At 40.6% G+C, this 21,593-nt stretch overlaps 1 protein-coding gene across 3 annotated transcripts in view; it reads right to left on the reverse strand.

Moving 5' to 3' along the window:
* Nachralpha6 (nicotinic acetylcholine receptor alpha6) overlaps positions 1-21,593 on the reverse strand; it is a 226,232-nt gene that overhangs the window by 71,434 nt on the left and 133,205 nt on the right. For 2 of the 3 annotated variants that reach the window (XM_071714290.1, XM_071714288.1), the window contains exons 7-9: positions 19,704-19,779; positions 16,100-16,294; positions 4,325-4,411 (exon numbers count right to left, since the gene is read on the reverse strand). In XM_071714290.1, coding sequence (XP_071570391.1) covers positions 4,325-4,411; positions 16,100-16,294; positions 19,704-19,779 — 358 coding nt within the window. The remainder of the gene's footprint in view (positions 1-4,324; positions 4,412-16,099; positions 16,295-19,703; positions 19,780-21,593) is intronic. The other variant, XM_071714289.1, reaches the window with a different exon arrangement.

Genomic DNA, 21,593 nt, shown 5'->3' on the forward strand with positions numbered 1-21,593 from the left:
TATTGTCCCTTCGATAAATTGTCCCTAATGAATGATAAATTCGATTGAAGATGGAAAGTCAAAATGGCCATTATATTACTAACGTTGATAGTCTTTAGCAATCTTGCACTTTCGCGTGTTATCTCGACTATGTAATGCATCGAGCTGTCAGAAGCGACTTTATGCGAGTAATTTCGTTCAAGCCTCTCCGGTCGCGATTCGCGAAAGCAGAGCTTGACTTCTTATGAAAAGAAAGAAGCGACTGTTCCTGCGAAGCGCGACGAGAATTTCTAATTGTGATGACGGCGCAAATATTTTTGCTGAACATGCCAGAATGTTGCTAGTTCGTCAAAATTGTAGATTACTCGTCGAAGTCATGCTTTTTTGTATGTGCAAGATTGCAATAAAAGAGAGTTAGTAAATCATTAAATGAAGAATATGAAATATATAGAGTCGTTAAATCCGTTAAATAAAACTCGACTATTTTCGATCGCAATGCGTATCGAAAATCTTACAATTATAGTATAATAGCAATGTCTTTTTATTAAAGATTCTTCTAAATCTTTGACGCAAAGCGAAAGAATTGGCTACGTGAGATCCAAGCGTTCACTGAACGCTAATTAGAAGCTAATAATATCCTCGTGCCACTAGGTCTCACTAATTAAAGAGGTAGAAATAATCTTAACGATTTCGGCTTGCGGAAAATCGTTGACGATCATTTTTCTCTTTCTCTCTCTTTCCCTGTTGCTCTTTTCATGTACCAAATAAAGATGTTTGGCAACAAGATGTGATTCTCCACGACATTTTCGATTGTTGAAGGAAATGGAACAACGGCGGGACAATCGAATGGCCCTGAAAAGGATGGAAAAGGGCATTTTGCGGGAACAAAATAGCACCTAAACGAATTTGCGTTTAGTGCTTAGTGCCGCTCTCATGATGGTTTATTTTAAGATGCATCGCACAGCGCATTTATCTCAGCCACTTTAATTAAACTTTCTTTCCCAGAGGAAAGAAAATACATAATGAGAACGTTTCCCCGTGTGTATTGCATGGAGTGTATGCATATGTGTGTGTGGAGGTACTCGTTGTTTCCTCTTCTTCTTCTTCTTCTTCTCGTTGAACAATAGAAAGGACCAGCTTTGGGAAATCGATGGATTTTTTTTTGCATCGCGCGTCGTCGCATGGAACGGCAATGTTGCAATGTGTTGCGTTAACTCTAATTAGGCTAAATAAAATTTCCCTTTTTGTCATATACAGCTCGAAATATGATATAAAAAGAGGTGAGAACAACAACTAGAATTAAATCAAGTTAATTTAATCGAGGCTAAAGTTAAAATTAAGAAGAAAAAAGTGTATCACTTGTAATACATTTTGAAATTTCTTGAGTAAACATTTCGAAAATCTCTCGAATTATACGAATTCTAGATTTATATTCATCCGGATCTCATCTGTTCGCGATAATTTACGGCTATATGTAGCGAATGGCTAACGCAATTAAATGCAAAAGCGCTTTAATTCAACCTATGTGTTGAGAGTGCTTTGCATTATTAGAAATATGCGCTGTCGTTCAGTAGAAATAAATCCCTGCAAGAGTTAATTCAACATAATTTCAACATAAACTCAACGGCTTCCATCGTTCCGTGAGTTGATTATTATTTCTGATATTTTTCTTTTAAACGAAGCGAGCCGATCATCTTTATGCTACAGGATTATCAAGATTATACGTTTCGTTGCTGTTCGATAACTTTATCACGCTGCTTACGCAAGTATTATGAAAGATTGGATTTATTTTAGCAAACATTAAGTTAAATTTGTAGTATTGCATTATAATTATCTACTTATATCAAGCTTTTATACATCATACAATGTTTCTTGTTAAGAGAATACAGTAACAAAAAATAATACGACAAATTACACCAAATTGAAGATTATTTTGTGATTTTTTTGGGCGGTTAGCACGCTGTTGATTGAGGGCGAATACTAAACAGGTTTATATTGGGAGACATTTGTGTGTGTGTGTGTGTGTGTGTGTGGGACATTTAGATGGAAAACATATTACAACAGTACGTATATATATGTGATTCTACGAAAAAAGATTTCAAAGCCTAGAACATTGTAAAAGGAGAAATCGAAAAACGAATTCACTGTACACGGATATTGCATGTGGAAACAAATCATTCGGGACACGTCGCAGGAACTAAACGAACTAACTCGGTACTGCAAGAATCAAAGATGTGAGTGTCCTCGTGTCTTGATCACGCGTTTTACACGTATAAATATGATATATCGCTCGAGACTCGCTCTAAAGTCCCATTTAACTCCGCTCGTAATTGTAGAAATTAATTTTACGACGATGTACTACAGAGCGCTCTTGTGATCGTAAAACTAATTCGTCATCTATTTTATTAGCCCCTTCCGCTGACGTCGCGGCGGAAACATAGTTCAGCTCGTTTGTTCGGATTTTATTTCTGACGTTCACATCTTTACTGCTTGCTATCCCGACATAACGGTCACCATCGATGCAAGTGTAAAAATAAAATTGTACATAGGGAGTACAAAGGTCCTAGGGAGCCCTGTCCCGTGTTGTCGTTCGCGAATGAGCGCGTTTGCTGGGCGTGTGATTGCTTAGCGAACAGATCGTTTCCGGCGGCATTTTGTAAATATATTCGCGTCCGATATCACTTGATTTTATTTTACGACATTTCCGAACGATCCATTTAGGATCTTAATTGCGACAATCTAAATATTACGATACGCAGTCAATCCGCTTATGCCTTGAAGAAGCTTTTCCGACGGGAGAAGACGCGTTCCAGAATCTCACGGCGAAGTATCGTTCATTGTCTATATTGAACTTCGTTTAGATCGAACGATTCACTTAAAGTACTTAAACAATAATTGCAACGTTTTATATTTCTCAATTTGTTCGCGACGCACTATCGTTCTCTTACTCCGGGAGGAAAAATATGAGAAAGATCTAAAGACAAAATGGTAAAAGCGTAATCGCCTTTTCTCGTGATTGTCGAATTTCTTGGTAAAGAGAAACATTTTCTTTCCATTAAAATTTGGACCATCTGGGCGAGTTTAAACGGAAAATTCAATTGGACAAGCTTAATGGGTTAGAAGTCTGAACAGAGATCGGATGTTCTTCGTATCACTCTCCGACGAGAAGGCGGATCTGTACCACTAAAATGCGATAAACCGGTGGTGGGATTTGGAAGCTTTTAGCGCTGATCCACGGTGATCCTTCGCGACATTCTCGACGCTCTACACTAGTGCAAACTTATACGCGCGGCATACACTCCGGAATCGCCGTGACAAGAAGCCGTTTTCTTCGCGTGATACGCGCCTGGAGGAGCAGCGTCCCGTCCCGTCCGAAATAAAACAGGATTGCGGCTCGTAATCGCGGAACTTAAACAAACTCGTCGCACAAATAATTCCGCGAAACAACGCGGAGATTGATGATCTCTAACTTTCTACTCGGCTTCCGGCGTGGCTTTAAGAAACAACCTTATCTCGCGCAGAAATAATGCAATTATCTAAATTAAGCGTGACCCTGGGCCACGCGGAAGAAATTAGGGACAAAATTACGGGATAACAAGTCGTGGGAGGTAGGACAGAGAATAGGGAGGGAGCTATCGACTTTCAGGAAACGTATAATCCTGACTCCCACGACGATCTTTTATTTTCCCACCACGTTTCTGACTCGAGCTTGAGCAGCCTGTTGGCGCGATAGGTCGCCCGAACACGCTAGCTCTTTCGAGAAGTAATCGAGCTGCCCTTTTTCGGTGTGCCTGATTCGCGAAGCTTGCCTTCGAGCGTTCATTACCCCGAACGATAGGACCGATCCACTTGCCATTCTAGACTACCTTTGTAATCCGTCGTCTTCGTTTTCCGCCTTACTGTTTGGTTACTTCTCGTCGAGGTTTTCTAGGAATTGCGCAAAAACAGGCGAAGGTACATTTACAGGGCGCGCCGTTATATCATCCAGTGAGCAATTAATTAAAGACTTATGTGGAATCCTTGTATAGGGTTACTTTGAGATTATTAACGATTCACTTATTCCGAGTCGAGTACCTTCTTGACAGCGAATGGAAGAACAATTTAATAGTCTGTGTACATTTATTCCACCCGACATTTGTAAATAATTTATGATATTTCATCGCTGGTAACGTATATTGCCAATATGCGTAATGGTTAAATAAATACAGCCATCGTTAGATAATATATCGCGGCGCGCCCTACGCGTTTCACGGGTATATATATATACACATACGAATGTATGTACAGACACTGTAAAAACACGCTTGCCAGATGCGAGTTACCGTTGGTTGACAATCATAGGTACCTATTAAAGGGACAGCGTCCGAAGTCGTCGGCATGCTTTCTGCCACGAGGTTCAGGAAAACTGTCAGCGACAGCAGAATGGTCACTCCTGAACAGGTCCAAAAAATTAAACATCAACACTGCGTCGCAACGCGCGGGCTTAACGTGCTACCTTGGATCTCTAGGGCACCTAGATTGGGTCTTAGAGTTCATTAGGCCGTTGACGCCTGGGGGAGGGGGTGGAGATCGAGATAAAATCGTGTGTACAATCACTGTCGACTTCCCTGAGTAATGCAAGTCAGACTTCCGAGTTTCCCTTGTCCGAAATTTCCTGAGTTTGTTTCAATTTCTGATTCGCACTCTCGTAACATAATCTGCTGATTGATATCTGCTGATTTGTGAGCCCAGATCGAACTGGGATGCGATTTATGGACTTTTTTTTTCGTAAAGTTATACCGTAACATCTCCATATTTTCGACCACGGAGAAGTACGTATAGTTTAAACGATGCGATTCTACTAATGTGAAAATTTAACATTCACCAACTTTTTCAGCGATTATTTATCGCATTCTTTACGCTACGTTGGATTTGTAGTTTTATTTAGAGAACAATGTCGTACGAAGAATGTATTTTATACGTAAATTCCTGACAGACTCGCTAGAAATGTAACGAGAGAAAAATGGCGAGAATCCGCTGCATCAATACAGAAGTGACTAGTTTGTGGATGAACCAAAACTCGCTGATTACGACGTGATATTAATGACGACGAGGGAATGTCGGGTATGATCCGATAGAATCTGTGCGATGACCGCGCGAATTACGCGACTCTGCGCAAACATTCGACAAGACATGTCTGTGAGCTCGCTCGCATGATTAAGTGTGGACGACCGCGAACAATCGAATCCCGTGTATTCCATGTAGATTCTACTCGCCCCCGGCAGGATTTCCAAGGGTGGGATTAGCTCGCAAAGTTCAGAACGTGTAGCGGACGCGCGCAGCGCGGAGATCCGCTGTACTTGCGAAGGATCCCCAACGTTAGGCGACTTTGGTGAATCCGCCTAAGTCGCCGGCAACTCCATTACTGCGTAACAGCCTTCAAAGTGACCAGCAAAATTCGATTATCTTACCGCTCCTCTCCAGAATTGGGAACTTCTGCGAGCGATTGACAACTCTTGTCCGCGTGAAACGGACGGTCCGACCGCAAACTGATTGGGTCCGGTAGAATCGGAATTGTCATATAAATTCATGGAGAACCGAATAATTCGATTAAGAACTCAGTATCGAATGCTAATTGAAGGGTTATTACTCTGTGCAGGATATGGTATATAGGAACAGAAGTATAAATGTAATATTTATGGGAGGTAACAATTTGCACCTTTAGCAATAATAAAGTTGTTAAAGACTAAAATTCTCGTTGTAGAATTATGTCAAGATATTAAAAATTTAGCTAGGAGTTATTTGAAAAATTAGCCTTCTTATTTATATTTTATATATTGACTGAATTAATTATTGCTTGTGTCATGCGTGACAGAAAGAGAAACTTTATTACTTTATTGTTATGGGATATCATTACGTATATAAAAAGATAACTAACTAAAGATAATCGGGCCGTATTATACTTTCGTTGATGACCTGTCCCTATTCACTCTGATAAGGACATGCGAAATCACGTGATATTCCTTGAACGAAACTAACAAACCGTGATGTCGCGAGTTAATTCCCCAAGTTCGGAGCATTACGATGGCTCTTGGAGCGCGAGGGACTTGACAATGAGTCATTAAGCTTGATACATGTATACGTAATCAAGTTACATGAAACTTCGCTGTGGGGCACAGTGGACTCATTCTGCCAGTCGATGAGTTGCCGTCGTCATTAAATTGTCGCTCGCAAATCGGAAAGAATAAAATATGCGACGCGTCCGCTGTGGTGCTTCCGGAACGAATCTCGCGATCTCGCAGTCGACGAAGTTAACTGGAAACGCGCGCAACTGAGCCATGAGCAATCGATTAATAAACAATTTATGTCAAATTATAGATATATCGTAGATATTATCTGATTGGTGAAAAAGTTGGAAGTAATAAAAAGATTTTTTTTTAAAGATCATTTCTTAAAAATATCTTCAATTATCTAGAAACGCAAAATTGATCAGAAGTCTCGTGAGACTACGATATTAACATTTCGAGATCGTGTAAGTCGAGGAATCTTTTCTTTAATGATATTTAAAGTCGGCTACACAATATCGATTCGGAAAAATTGGAAGTAGTGAAAAGAATACCATAAATGAGCATGTCTTAAAAATATCCAATTATTTAAAAAACGCAAAATTTATCTCGGAAGTCTCGCGAGCCTGTAACGTGAGCGTTTCAAGATCGTGTAAGTCGAGGAATTTTTCCTTCAATGATACCTAAGGTCGGTAGCAACTTCTTCTTTGTACTTTTCACTTGCACTTTAATTCGTTTAATGGCACGTTTAAGTGAGATACGATCGAATGAGAGCACCGTATTTCGATGAGATCGACGGACATAAACCGCGACAAGGTGCGTCCGCGGTGGATGGCAAACCGCCAATAACATCGGGGGTTGTCGGTCAGCGGGGGAAGGCGCGGAGCTTGAGGAAGGCTGACCAATTAGTTCCTTGCTATTAGACCTGAGCGCTCGCTGGAATACCGGAACGCGTGCGCGATCGATACTTTTTCGAAACCATCCAAGAGACTTGTAGGCGAGAAGCGCTGATCGCACGAGCTGCTTTCGCACGTCGCACATGACAGATTATTATTCCAGAGATGTGGAAGTTTGCCGATAGAAAATATGCAGACTGATAATAACAATTATAAGATGAAAAATTAATTTTTATACACTATAAGAAAAAATTTTCTGCAAATTTTCGATACCTCTGATGTCTAATACATTCTTTTTATACTATGTGCTGATCATTGTAACAATCATATAATTGTCATTGAAAAATATTTAGAAAATTCAGTTCTATGAGTTTTATTTTATTATAATTTCGTTATAATTTCGTCATAACGTATAATAATTCTCCAAGGTTTCAGTTATTAAAATATTGAATTATATTGTTTATTTGCTATTATAGAATAAATGTTTCTTAATTTTGTCGTCGATTGACTTGTTTTCTTTAAATGTGCCAGAGAAATATTTGTTAAATCAGCTATTGCAAATCACGGCCATCGTATATTTATGCGAAATAATATGTAATGTTTGCGTATGTACTTATTCATGCGGATACTAGGAAAACAAGTGCCAAGATTCTTCTAGTCGATATATCTAGGAAAAACAATGATAAATTTCTGACATAAAGAGTTAAAGTAGATTCGAGCGCTTCGTAGCTGGCACTGTGCGACAATTTTTTTTTAATAGTAGTTCCCGTCGTTGAATTTATGTATGCAGCGTATTACTGCCTTTTGCGTAAATATAAAGAATACCGAAAAACAGTCAATGTAGATTTCTCCAGCGCATCAAAAGAAATATGGCGTTTGATTAAATAATCATTATAACTTTTCTAACTAACAATAAGTATCTTCACGTTGCCCGAGTACTTTTCTATTTCAAAATGGTACAACATTTGCCCGTTAATTGCCACGTGGGAAGCTTCTGAAATTTGCCACACAACAAGTTTACGACTTGCGTCGCGTCCCGCTTAATCGCAATAAATCGCAAAGAGCAGAACTTTTCAGACTTTTCACTATAACTTCATTTCAGTTGATTTCCCATCCGAGTCTCTCCGCGTAACAAGTGTTATAACCGCCGCGGGAATCATGCAACCAGTCTTAATGGAATTTCATTCCTAGCGAAACGGTGCACGAAACGCTCACTTGTTCTCGAGTAAGATGATGCCTTTGGGAGATGCCAGGCATCTCTCGGCATTCATTCTTACTATCGCTATTCGATTTCGCAGGTAGACCACTTTGTTTTATTTATTTATGGATTATTTGCGAATTTTTGCGACCTCGTATATATATATATAAATTCATTATACATTTCATTCTAAGTTCATTTTACCATTTTGTATCGTTATCTTCCATTACCTTTGTATTTATATTTGTATATACATTTCTGTTTACCGTATATTTTATATATCCTATATTTTTCATCTTTTAGAAAACTCAAAGTATGGTGTAAACGTGGATGTGTGTGTGTGTGTGTATGTATGCATGTAATTTACTTTCTTCTCCTCTTACACTAAATTCTGTTATATTCTTATGTCTATATAAAAGACGTCACGTTTATTGGCAAGAGGGCGAGGCAGAACGGTTACATGGGCACCCACGTCGTACCCTTTGTCATGATAATGTTCAATCAAACACAGCTCTCAACAAGGGCGAGTTAGCAACGCAGCGCACGCATTTCTCTCGCATTTATCCGGTTAATGAAATTCGCGAGCGGCCACAACGGAGCCCCTCCTCCCCCCCGCCCTATCAGAATTTATAGCGGCGTGATGTTATGTAAATTTCGTTTGCGCGCATTTTTAAACATAACCAAGTGTAGTTGACGCGATATTGTTGTTAAGAGATAGTACCTATATTCAGAGCGCTCAGGAGTGGTCGTGTAATTTGAAATGATGCCACTTTATATTTTTAATTGACAGTTCGATCAATTAAAATCAAGTATCCCCTTAAGCGCTATAAAAACAACTTCAACGACTGTGCATCATACATATTTAAGATTAAATTACGCTAACGTTTGATCATACAATAATTCTTATGCTTATTTTCACGAGTCAACGGACGTCGCAGGATTAGATTCGCGTAGGTTTACATGTGGGAATTATTATCGATGCTCGGAAATTTGTAATGACCAGGATGTATCGACATTCCCGAGATAAATGTGACGTGAACCACCGAAAGTTCCAAAGTCCCTAATCCTCCGTGTGATCCTCGCGAAGGAAAGTTCTGTCGGACGTTAGAGCGGATCCACGCAAGATATCCTGGACTTCGCCAATGATTAATTACGGGATGGAGGAGATAGATGTCCAGAAACAGGAAGATGTGGTTTAGGGCGAGGAGAAATGGAACTTTTTGATAAATCGAATGTACACGGCAAAAATTTCTCGATAAAAAGTCACTCGAAGCACATTATAAATTATTTTATGTAAAGTATGTTACAGATCTTTATAATATACAGGTATTTTACAAATTATTTGGATTTTATGTTGTCAGGAGGTAATTCGAATGTATGTTAACATCAAATTTATGCGGTTTTAATTTATTTGGATTTAATTAAAATTTATGTTAAAATATAATATGATCGGCCGAACATTAGCAAGTTCGGACAAGGAAAACTATCCCGAAGCATCATTTTCACGTTTCCGTCCATTTTACCGAGTTGCTGGAATTTTTGGTGAGAGAAGAACGAGGTTCTTGCGTCTTAAGTGGCAGTAATATCTTACTTGGGTTTTAAAGCGCGCTCAACTGAACGTCAAAGAAGAACGAATGACGTGAAGCAACAATGGCGAAAGGCTCGTCGAAGACAAAAGGAAATCCAAAGACGAAGCAGAAACAATGGGACAGAGGTGAGGAAATAAGGAAAGTGCTATGAAAAGATACCGCAAGAGTTTCGGGTGCTCCGTTGGAGAAAACCCATCAGTAGATTGCACCCCTGCCGGTTTCACCCGTCATAAGTCCCGTCTTTGCGACACCGGGATTTACTTCACCGGTTTCATAAAGCGACGCTTGACAGCTGTGGTTGAAATTGCCACAGATTTTCCAAGTAAAAATTTTGTAACTGGGTCGCGGACGTTGACGCTTTATTGGTCACCCGAATGATATAACATTGCTCATCGTTACGTGAGCTCTTTCACGCGGAATACTATTATACTTGTATTATACTAACAATAAGTGCATTGCGTTCTGCATTCTGTAAAGTACTTTGCATTCCACGTTCTGTAAAGCACTTAGAATTAACGGTTTATTGTATTATAGACAGCAATAAAATTAAAAAAATTAATTACCGTATTAAGGGAACGACGAGTAATACATGTTTGTCGTCTTCGTGAAATTCAAGTGGATTATTTGCATGAAATTAAAATTAAATTGCGTAATATATTTGAGCTTTTACGCATGATATCATCGCATCGTGCCAACAAAGGGTAACGGTAATCACGATAATTTTCAAGACACACTCGCTCGTCTAATTCTCGTGGTAACATCTTTCCTATGAATTAGACTCTTGGGATGTTAAGTACCGCAGAATACCTCGAATCGCAAGGTAAGTTTGAGGAAATCTATATACATTTCTCTTCTGGGAATTGGGAAGTGCAAAATGGAGCCAAGATACCAGATTAGAATAATTCATAGGAAAAGTTCGTGAGAACGAGCGCCTTTAAAACTCAATTAATCTTGATTCTTCTCCCGTATTTTCCGAATGATTAGAAATGTACGGCTCTTTACAGGTAAATATCAATTAAAATGTTGTTAAATGTGAATTTGTGTATTTTGTGGAATGTAACAGTTTTTGATAATACATGAGATAGATTTACATTCCAATAAACAGCTGCTCGAAGAAGTATTTGGTTTAGTATCGACGAGAAATTTGTGCTGACAAGGCAACTCCGTAAAATGTCAGAACGGCACGCTCAAAATCGGCGATTGTGGCGGTAAGAGCGTGCACCAAAAGTTGAAAGTACCAATCGGCATCGAAGAAGTTGCCTGTTCACTCTAATGACATCGTCACCAGAAATTGCGTCGGCGCGCACGTGAAGATAATCTCGCGGGATTAACGACAGCGGCTGCGTAGCGGCAAAAGTTATCCGCGTCTTCTTTCTCGTTCACGATTTCTCATCTATCCAGCGCGGCGCGGCGTAGGGAAACTTTGCGAAAGAGTGCGACAGTACGTCAGGAGAATCCTTAATAAGGCAGCAAGTGCTATCGAATCCACCTAGATAAAGTCGCGACGCGGAGTTTCTTATACTTTCTCGGTTTCACTTGGTTAACTTTGATGAGCTATTATTAAATACACAGAAAAACGAAACTCCAGCGCCAGCTATAAATCGAGGCCGACGTGTAATTATTCTCGTTTAATTTTTACGATACTGACGCAACGAGCGTTTGTGTAAAAACCGTTCTGTGGTGAAACTCGGAAATTTAATTTCAACTTGATGAATGATAGCTGGTTTCTATAATAGAAGTATTTAATCGATTTATCCAATTAAATTACGCGGCTCGTGTTGAACTTTGTGCAAATAGATTGGTTTTAATTATCATCGAGATTGGCAAGAAACAGAGGAGATATTGTTAGTGCTTAGCAAATGATTAAGGATTAGGCATTCGCACAATGCATGTGCATGGACGCGAACGTATTTCGTCGTTGTAATATCCAGGAACTACCATATGAAGTATGACACGCGATAATGAGGTACCTCGCATACAGCCGTGTTGCAATGCCAGGCTTCACTGTAACTTGCCATAGTCGGCAACGTCAAGCACAAATTGCACGCACCGAAAGCTCGCCGAGCACTTGCGTTAATGGTGTTTATTTTAGTATGATTATTAGGTCGTGGGACGTCGGGGATAACGATTGACAATGCGTCCAAGATTCGCTCGCATTTAGATATACGAACAGAAATTAGGAAATAGAGGGAGCATGTTAGGAAAGAGTAGGCGGCGCGCTTTCGAGGAAGACAGAACGAAAAGAGCGAGATTTATCTACCGCGAATAGATAAACACACATATAACTCACAGAGATTATAGTTTGCCTAACTTTCGTCCGGTATCTTTATAGATCGCGAAAGCGTGAAAAACACACAACGCGCATGCGAACGTTATCCGTATTCATACATATATATCTTCGTTTTTATATATTTTCACATACGAGGTATTTTATATACGAGGTCGCATTCGCTTCTTGTCTCTTCCATCGACAGAATGACTGGATTGCTTGTTTTTTGCTGTCTATCAAAAAAATTACATGACGTTGAATAATAATATTGTCAATTTCTAACGAAACAACGGTGAATCTCATTCGATCGTATATTCATATTTTTTATTATATCGAGATCACGATTTATGTGAAAGGGTATTAACGAATATATATTTAAATATACGTTTATCACAGAATGTCCGATTTTAAATTTAATAACAGTTGTTTTAACGAGAAATATGTACTAAACTTTTTTCCACAAAAAAAGAAATAGTAATCATCGTTAGATCACCATAGAGCATTATATATCTTTATAATTTTTTAACTAAACTATAAAATTCAATAAAAATAATTTACTGGAAAAAGTATTTTACTTTCCATCGCTTACAGTTCAGGTAATATTTAATGCCTCGACATTTCACTTAAAGGAAAATCTACTCCAAGTTGGTCAAAGAATTAAGGCTAATGGTTCTGGAACATCTTGTATAATCCCGCATCTCGATCGAACATCTCAGAGGGAGACTCGGAAGTTTCAAATTTCTCTTCTTGCTTCGTAATTTAATTTATAGCATAATTTAATCGAAACTCATTGATGTCACAATAAAGCCGAATGTAACAGCCAATAAAGTTTCGATCTCTGAATCAGCATTTACACGCGGCATAATATCGATTCGGCACTCGGCTCTCTGTCTACGAGGGCTACAGTTCCGAGAGAAAATATTTTCACGGTACGTTTTGCGAGCTACCGAAAATAATGCGCGACGTAAAGAGCGCGCTATGTCCAGTTCGTCTCTGACACCGTAACACCGTAACGTTTATCGAGAACAGCTTCGAACATCGGTCTCGACGTCGATTTTGGGTTGTCGTTTTTACCGAAGCACTACAGGGAAATTTCAATTCAATTCCCCGCGAAACGACGAACGAGAAAATCGTTTCTCAAACCGGCCACGGTTATGTGAAATGACTTGTCAAAGTGAGATTGTCATTCGCAATACTTTGTTGACATCAAGAAATGTATTTCTTTGTGTGACGATATATACATCGCATTTGACAATTAAATAACAACTAAAGCACAAGAGCTCGATGTTCGTGTTTAAGTAACAAGTTTTTGTATTAGGGACAGTTCTAGACGATTTGGGGTCTCCGAGGAAAAATTAATGGAAAAATATAGCATCCCTGCACAGAGATATCGCCCGGTAATTGCCACAGCTTTTGGAAGTTTTCTTAAATATGACAGATGAGAGAACGGCCGAGAGAAACTTGACACGAATCTCGTAATGGATCCATCATAATTACCGAGGTGCATTTCCGACTAATACCACGTGAAAAATAACGGGAGGCCACCGCGGAACGAAGGTAGTATTAATGGTAAGTGAGAAAGTATCGAGAGCGTATCGTGAATTGACAATTGGGGCCGCGTGTCACTACGACAGTCACGTACGCCGACGGATGGGTACATATACAGGGTATATGTACACCATATATTGTGAAACCAGTTTGAAATCGGAGTCAATACATTGGCGGAACGGCTCTCTATTATCCCGCTTTGATATCTCACCCGATTTTATCGAGTCCGCCGATTGCTTCGGACACAAGACGAAAATTATACACACACCCGTTCCCGGCGTGTTTGGAAAGCCTGATTGAAAGTGGAGTCGCACGAGACAAATCAATAAGAAAAAAGAAAAAAAAATAATAATCTACCGCTGACGGAGGATTCATGAGACGCGGAAAAGTTAATAGGAATAAAAAAAAAATCGATTGGTGGAAACGATCGGAATGTTACGGTCCTCAGCTTTATGGATGAAATCCGGCGGTGCGCCGTTCACTATTCCCACGCGATCTTAGGAAAATCGCGCGAAGTACCCCGCGGGGAGAACTCCCATTATCTCTGACACATGAAAAACTTGGACGAGAAGAGACGGCGACTTTTCCCGATGCGCTATCGAGAGCACCGGAGATTGGATCTGCCGGTGCGTCATGAATATTCACGAGGGTGCGGATGTCATTTTATGCAGTTCATTCGGCGTTTTGGTGTAAGGTGAGCCCAGCCGCGATTGCTGCTGGTTATTCGTGTGTTAATCCTGAATAATTGAAGGGCCTGGCATTATCGGTGCCCTATCGGTCGACTATTCGATTCTCTCGATTGATAGACCACCTCGGAATTATAAATTTTTCGACTCTCCATGACCAATAACTTGTCACTCCCGACGGATTTAACACTTCAACGTCAACGTGGACATTTTGTTGAAATGGAGATGTCCGCAGATGTGCGCGTGTTCGAACAGAGAATACGTCAAAATTCGTCGATATACCATCGGCCAGTAGTCGAGTGCAGCGCTCATCGTGGAGGCCTCGATGGAGGAAACGCGCGCGTAATATTTCACATAGTCTACCATCGTTGCAGGACCAAAGGAGTCGTTCGAGAGAGGCTTATTCCGCGGAGCCTCTAAAATATGCATCACCGACGGCGTTTACATGTCGAGTTACGCGGGTGCGCTATGTAACATGCAGCGCGCCCCTTACAGACTAACGCGATGTACCGGTTGCCCGACGTATCCAAAATTCAAATCACGCGGCACTCTTCCTCGAACGACTCTTCGTAAATGTAAACGTGGACGTATAAGCCCGTGAGAGACGTCGGAGTTACCCATAGACATTGCGATTTTACGAGGTAACGTGGCGACCGCACTGGCGTCTGGTGCGCAAGAAACGCACGTGCACCAAACGTATCGACACGTAATAAGATGACATTACCCCACGTGAGAAATAGATATTACAGCGAGGAGTATCGATTTTTCGATTGACTGTGAAATATGTAGTTGTTTCGAAGCTACCGCTCCTAGTCTGCGACGAGATTTCTCACAACGTCCCATTTATCACAATTAAATCGAGATCAGGAGATGATTTATCTACCTAAATATACCAGGATATATCCTAAATCGGTCGAAATTGATGTGAAGGATAACAGTCTCCTATTTTTTCCAGCGATATAACGCGACAATAAAACTCCTACTGATGGCTAAGTGTAATTGCAAAGGTATATGTTCGACTAATCGATACGCGAGTGAAAGTGCACGCGCACCGTCGTCGGCGATAAATATACGGAAACGAGAGCTTTCGAGACATCGAGAGCCCCGCCGAACGATTTAACGACAGCAGCCGGAAAAGTGTGCGTGTGATCCGTGAGAGGAAAAAGAAATGGAGTCTCGCTGTGTAGATCGCCGTTACACGAGAGTCGCCCGACGAAAACGTTGCGCGACGTCGTTTGGTCGTCCGTGATCGAAGTAGAGTCGATCTTGACTACTTTCCTTCCGTCGTCAAAACGAAACAAACGTAGGACAGTCAGCAGTGGCGCCGAGAGTATAAAGTATCAACGGAAAGTATACTTACAGAAAAATAAAGACGTATAACACGTGTGTAGATATGTAATATATGCAACGTATATCGTCATATATAATAATATTATTATTATGTTCTCTATTAATAATATAATATTAATATTATTAACGAGATGATTCCATTCATTAATAAAATATCACTCGCTAATTGGAAACACAATTTGAAAGTTGAGCTAGGAGAATTTTTTTAAGTAATAATTTATGATAAATGCATAAACTATGATCCGTTGATGAATTAATTTCAAAGTTTTCAACTTTATAATATAATAAAATATCTTCCATCCGTTAGAAAGTAATTTACTTTTCAACTTTGTAAAACATTAAGGTCTTAAAGAAATGAGAAAATTTACACGTGACCTCATACTTTATCTGTTTTATGAACTTCTATTTCAAGAGCTAAAATATATACTGTGTATATATTACATATCACGTGAACAGTAATAATTCCAACGAATCAACCGAAAAGAAAGGAAGGGGTGTGTCTGGCTGGTGTGCAGGCAGGCATGCTACGAGTTACGTTACCTAAGGTGAGCTTCTCGCCGGAATCGGGCGGCAGGGTGAAGCCCAATAGGGCCATGCTCGATATCAGCACGCAGGGCACGATCAGGTTGAAAAAGTAGTAGAGGGTCCTCCTGCGTATCTGTATCGTGAATGTGACGTCGACGTACGGCTCCGGGCAGCATTGATACATTATCGTGTTCTTCTTCCCCGGCATACCTGGAAAAAGTGCCAGCACCGATGTACACGCCGACATATCTGCCCGAGGGACTAAATACGACACGGATATTTCAATACGGCGGGGAGTAATCGTTCGCCCTTCGGTTGCATTCCTCGATTACATTCCGCGAACGACCGTCCCTCATTTTTTTCTATTCTTGCTCGCTATATATTTTAAATCCCATTATTTTTAAAATAACGTTCTCCTGCTGAGAACATAATAAAGCGCTTGCCTATCCACTTATCAATATTACTATCTTTATATCCCTTTTTATTATTTACCGTCCTTTGTCTTCTTTACTTTTTGCTACTGTATCTGTATCGTGTGTCTTGAGAAGACTAAAATCCCAAGGCATAAAGTGGGGTCTATCTATCATCCATCCATCTGTTTTATCGCGAGGCTACGTGAACTCGTGGAGAGAGCCGTAAATGCCGTCGAGTCATGGTGGCACCCTGTGCCCGAAAGATTCGTGCGAGCGAGTCACGTCGTATTACTTCCCGTAGCAATTTTTCTACGGTTACTTCTCGTGGGCTTGCCTTAAACTACCTTAGGATTACGGCACGTCTCGTAAGAAACGAAAAGATCTCGCGGATTCGCGAATTTCCGCTTTCGTTCCAGACCGTTGCGCGACGAGTTGAGCTACTGGCGAACGAATGGCGATGATATATGTGCTACGCGATAAAATAGAACTTGCCGTCCTCGCGAATTTTAAATACGATGCACCTGCTGTGGCGCATTCTCTCAACGAAGATGGGGGGAAATCTGCTAAAGACTAAAGGCAACCTCTTGACCGCAACCGTTCGATACTTTTTGAGGATGGAGGGTTTCTTAATAGCTTCCGATCGGACGGGCTCTCGAATCGATCTCGAACATCGCGATATCGGATACTCACTTGTTGCTGGTTGTTCGTTCTTCGAGGACTTTTTCTTTGTATTTCGGCACGTGGACCATGCTCGATGCATCCGCCTCGAGATAATTAACGTGTCTCCGCAAACACGGGTTTAAGGGCGACACTCTTAATTACACGCGCCACATCGACGCGCCGATTAGATGTGTCGGCCACCAACACACATTGAGTGTATCGTTTTGTCGGTCGGAGCACAGGTCGGAGGCATCGAGCTGGTGTTTTATTTTTCGGTATCGCAATTGAGCACACTTTGTCTCTGCCACCTCTTAAATAGCCGAAGCTTAATATCGATTAGTTTCAATTCAAGTTTTTCTTTCATTCACCTCCTTCAATTTGCAAAAAAAATATTTTATTGATTTTCATTAAATTCATTAACAAAATTATGAAAAAAATATAAGCCTATATATATGTATCAATGTAAATTTTTTCATTTTATAGAGCATAATATTGCTTCCCATATTGTTGTTCTTTATATCTCTCTTGCAGTTTCATTCCAGAAGAATGAGCCCTTCTTTCAAGGTATTTTTCTTTCTTATACGGATATCCGCAAGATTTTTTCAGATGCTAGACCGAGGCTATCATAGATTCCATCTCCCTTTCGAGCAGTTTCGACGTGTCAACAGTCCCGGCCGAATCCACTTCGAGAAAACCGTCGTACGCGAATAGCACTTTTCGATACGCGAGCTCGAGGAATGTAGTCGTAAAGGAACACGGGACCAATAAGTGAGAGGTAGGAAAAAGAAGGAAGACAAGAAGGATACGAGGAATATAGCGCCATGTGCGAAAGAATACCGCCGTAAAGTTATACGCCATTGCGGCAACGCCGAGACACGGAGACCCCATAAAATCCTTCGATTTCTATTTAGTCGCGTGACATCGATCGCGACTTCGCACGAAACGAGAAGCTCCAGAATACAACATCAGCGAACATGACGGAAAGCCAGAGGGAGAAGAGAAGGGGGGAATAGGGGAGGAGTGGTTGCGGTTTCTTAACGGCTTCCATCAGCATTCCTTCACACACCAATGACGCTGTTTCGTATCACCAGCGAAATTTGCGTTCCAGAATCCAGTCGAGAAGCTGGAACGAATCACGACGGAGATTTTCTTTCGCGATACACCCTCTTCTTTTATGAAAGCTGCAGTAGGTGGCTCTGAAAAGGACGATAGGATGACGTGTACAAACTGAGTTAAAAAAGACTTTTTTTTCATCGTATAATTATACAGCGGAACAATTCAAGATTCTTGTCTTGAGGGAGTTATTCGACTTTTTAAATAATTATGCTGACGAAGTTGAGATGAATAAATACATTTGTACTCGGGAATATTCAATAGACCGACTGCGCTAAGAGACAGTCGTAACTCCGAATTGTGTATTCGTATCATAGCTCAACACAAAGTTGGAAGCGGAGAACGGGCTTGTCGTTATTTGCGAGAATTAGTCTCGTAAACGAAAGATCGCTCTTAGGAAGTAACGATTCGAGGACCCGAGCTTGCGTTGTTATTGAGTACAATTGTGTTGAATAAATACTCTGATTGCGTATGTAGCGCAATCGCGATGAAACGCGGATGAAAGATTATAATCAGCCGTTAAAGATATGACTGCGTAATTACCGTTCGAAAATAGAATCGTTGAATTCCATAATAGCTCCTTGCGATATATTATCGCATTCGTAATGCCATCCCCATTCTGTACTTTTACAACGTACACGTTGTACAAACAGATTCGCAAATTGCGACGGATTAACGTAGGTGCATTACCATTGTGCATGCGTGCCGAGAACAGACGAGGCTGAAGCCTGGACGCGAAACGGCAAGAGAGAGAATTTCAATTATGTCAAACTGACTTCTTTCTTCTCTTCCACATTTATATACTATTCATTTTTTTCCCGAAATAATAACTTTATTGGAGTGTAAGTAAGATGAATTACACTATACATATAGAAGCGAAAATATAGAAAGCTACACTTCAAGAGATAAGGTATCAGCAATAAAACTACTTATAAGCCTAGACCTTTATAATTAAAATAACAGTAAAAAAATAATAATGATAATATTATATAATATTATATGTGCGGATATCCGTGTATGATTTAATATTAAGAACTAACAACACGTCGATCGAATTCTTTTAAAATTTCGTTTGTTTCGATGAAACAATTTTTTATGAGAGACAAAGTGTAAAAAAAAATCGTTGCTATTTTAAGTGTTGCTAATACATATCAATTTTAAGTGATATTGAGTGATAATCAAAATTCTCAAAAATTTATTTTTACCCACTTTTTTAAATGCATTTTATACTACTTAATCCAGCGCTTTACTTCCGTATTATTACTGCAGAATCCATTTATTGATGCGCATCGAGTCGATTCGAGATTTTATTCTTAGCCTTCAATAGGCACGTTCCCTTACGCACACAAACACACATACAAATATACTCGTGCCAATACAGAGGCAGAGTCTGATTGGCCTGACAAGTCGTAAACTTGCTCAGTGAAACTCACCGATGAGGTACCATTCCCCGTTCATGATGAAATCGGATAAGTCACCACCCTCCTCTGAGTTGAGTACCAGATCGAGCTACCAAGGTCAAAGTTTGATTAAGATGGGCACGTATCTACACGATGGGGAACATTTCGTTTAGGTAACTCGAAGCCGAACGTGCGCATGCAACTACGAGAATTCCGCTCGCGCGGCTATATCTACGTCTACTACTACGTCTACGAGATGGTGCATTCGCAAACCGACGTTACGTGATAAGGCGTGCAACGGGAGAATCCGTTTGGCCGTGGGACGGTGCGAAGAAGAGACGGTGATTTCTCTCTCGTGAAGCAGGGCGCCGTGCGCGCCTGGAAAAACGCGTTCGTGCGGCCGACAGGCGGAAAACTGGCTCTTCACCGTCGCTGAAAATTGCTTTCCGCGTGGTCAAGAAGTCCTCGTCCTCCGATGGAGGTTCGCAACTTGTGCTCGGCTCCGCCGCGAAGGCGTAGTAATCATATAGCCGCTCTACGCGAAACTTAAAATCATATCACGCATCGCCGCGAATATTTGATAAGGCAAGCTCGTGGAAGAACGGAAATTAGTTGACTTTAGCTTTCGAAGAGCTTTAAGCTATTACATATTCCGTGATACAAGATTTTGAAAGATTCAAAAAATTCTGCGAGAGTTTGATAAGTTTCCTGTCTTCGACGAGTTTAAGGTGCTACAAACGAGATATTAATCTGAGAGCTTTGCGAAAAGTAAAGTCAATAACCCTCATTCCTATCCGTACATATTTTTGTACGATAAAATATTAGTTTTAAGAACAACTTGGTTTATGTAGATTTTGCGCTCGATTACTCCGTGCAGATATTTTAATTAAAGTGCGATAAAAGTTGACCAAAAAATTTCACAGCCTGCTACTTCTCTACGCGGATATCGCGCTGCAATCATATTAAAGTAATTAAAAGAAGTCTTGAACAAAAGATTCCTGCCGCTTACATCTCCGCTCTTATCTGCATGGAGGATTGGAGGACGGGAAATAAAGTGACGATGCCGGAGATACCTTGAAAAGATTTTCCAGGTTCTTTTAAGCTCCTTGCCGCTCGTTGGGTATCTGTTGCTCTTTGATCTGGCGCCAAATAGGATATGGTTTGCCCGGTTCCCCATAGGCCATCGAAGGCTCCGAAGAAGATCCCTTTTCTGATGGATGGAATAACCCTGGGCGGTTCATTATTTAATCATTTACAGAAGCAACGAGATCGCGGAGATCAATGCGAATCATATATAAATCAAATGGAATAATTTTATGTGAATTCATAAATACTTTGATATTTTCGTATATAAGTTTTACAAACGCCTTTTCCAAGCTCTCTCGCGATATTGGCAAACGTTATTCCTTGGGGGGGAGAGATGTTATTATTCGTAAAGACGTTATTTTCCAATATTCCTGGGCACAATAACGGTAAAACGAATTCGATAAGACTTCAATAGTTCTTGATGCACTACGTACATCTTCGAGAGGAGCGGTACCTCGTCTTTTTCTGGATATACGCAAAGATCCACGTCACGTTCGTAGTTCGTACCGAGAAAATTGTAAGGGGGTTCCTGGTGTAGCAATCACATTTGCAGTTCGACCGTCGGTTACGTCGCGTTTATTTTCTCGTTCTCGAGAAGATTCCCTATCCGGTCTGTCATTGACCCGTCCAATCAGATCGTTCGTTCATCCTCTCGCCATCGTCCTCTCTCTTTCCCGTCCAAATCTGATCTCGTCTATGATCATCCTCCGTAATAATTCCGACAAGCGCTGCTTGCCGGAACCTGTTGTACAGCAGGGTATATCGTAAAATTTGTAGCGAAAATTATGACCGGATACACCGGGGCTCGTAAAGTTAGCCCCTCATAATTCATCGCGA

This window comes from Temnothorax nylanderi, unplaced genomic scaffold (genome assembly GCF_030848795.1).
Source record: "Temnothorax nylanderi isolate EJ_2023f unplaced genomic scaffold, tnyl_v1.0 TNYL_tig0138_pilon, whole genome shotgun sequence".
Taxonomy (NCBI): Eukaryota; Metazoa; Arthropoda; class Insecta; order Hymenoptera; family Formicidae; genus Temnothorax; species Temnothorax nylanderi.